Here is a 691-nt window from a genome sequence, read left to right as displayed (position 1 = left end):
CCTCTCATTGTGCAGTACTTGGCCCTGGGTCTGAAGGTAGCAGAAATCCACAGCAGCTCCGGTGCTGCCACATTGCCAGGAGCGGGAAGTCCAGAACCCAGCTCCCCACAGCCCCTACCCAGAGGATATCCGGGTCCAGGCTGAGCCCCCAGCGCATCAGCTCCTGCGAGGCCTCGGGGCTGTCCTGGATCCTGCGCAGGAGGCTGGTGAGACGCATGTGGTGCTGCTTGGGGCTGTGCAGCATCTCCCGCATCACGTCCTGCAGCGGGAGGAGGCGAGTTGGGGAACCCGCGGGTGCAATGGGGGGACTCTGAGCTCCCCTCTGGCCGCGGGTGGCTGGGGTTCAGCTCTCCAAACTAGGCGACACCAGCTGAAGTGACCGCAAACGTGCTCTGACCTTCACTGTCCGACTGTCCTTCTTCATATCGGGGAGCCCGGTCATGAAGGTGAGCTCTGGCACGAGCAGTACCACGTCAAGCTGATGCTGCAGGGAAGGGCACAGGTCCCCTCAGCACCCCAAAGCCCCTGCGCTGCCAGCAAGGGGCTGGAGGAGCCAAGAAAGGACCGTGGCTCTCAATCTCCCTCCCCAGGCCTCCCTGCCTGGCTCACCTTCCCCTGCGGTGTCTGTCTTTCCTTAGGCCTGTGGATGAGCAGCGGCTGGGGCACGTACCCGATGCTGGTCCCCCAAGTG

The 691-nt window shown here is 63.8% G+C and overlaps 1 protein-coding gene across 1 annotated transcript in view; it reads right to left on the bottom strand.

Moving 5' to 3' along the window:
- PIWIL2 (piwi-like RNA-mediated gene silencing 2) overlaps positions 1-684 on the bottom strand; it is a gene marked incomplete at its 5' end in the record, with an annotated part of 5,653 nt that extends 4,969 nt beyond the window's left edge. The window contains 4 exons of the mRNA XM_010140377.1: positions 1-30; positions 119-259; positions 398-484; positions 610-684. The exon at positions 1-30 is cut by the window's left edge and continues 16 nt beyond it. Of these exons, the coding sequence (XP_010138679.1) occupies positions 1-30; positions 119-259; positions 398-484; positions 610-684 (333 nt within the window). The remainder of the gene's footprint in view (positions 31-118; positions 260-397; positions 485-609) is intronic.
- Between the last annotated feature and the right edge of the window lie 7 nt (positions 685-691).

The sequence above is a fragment of the Buceros rhinoceros genome, unplaced genomic scaffold, assembly GCF_000710305.1.
Source record: "Buceros rhinoceros silvestris isolate BGI_N320 unplaced genomic scaffold, ASM71030v1 scaffold27757, whole genome shotgun sequence".
NCBI classification, from domain to species: domain Eukaryota; kingdom Metazoa; phylum Chordata; class Aves; order Bucerotiformes; family Bucerotidae; genus Buceros; species Buceros rhinoceros.
This window is presented reverse-complemented; position numbering and strand designations above follow the sequence as displayed.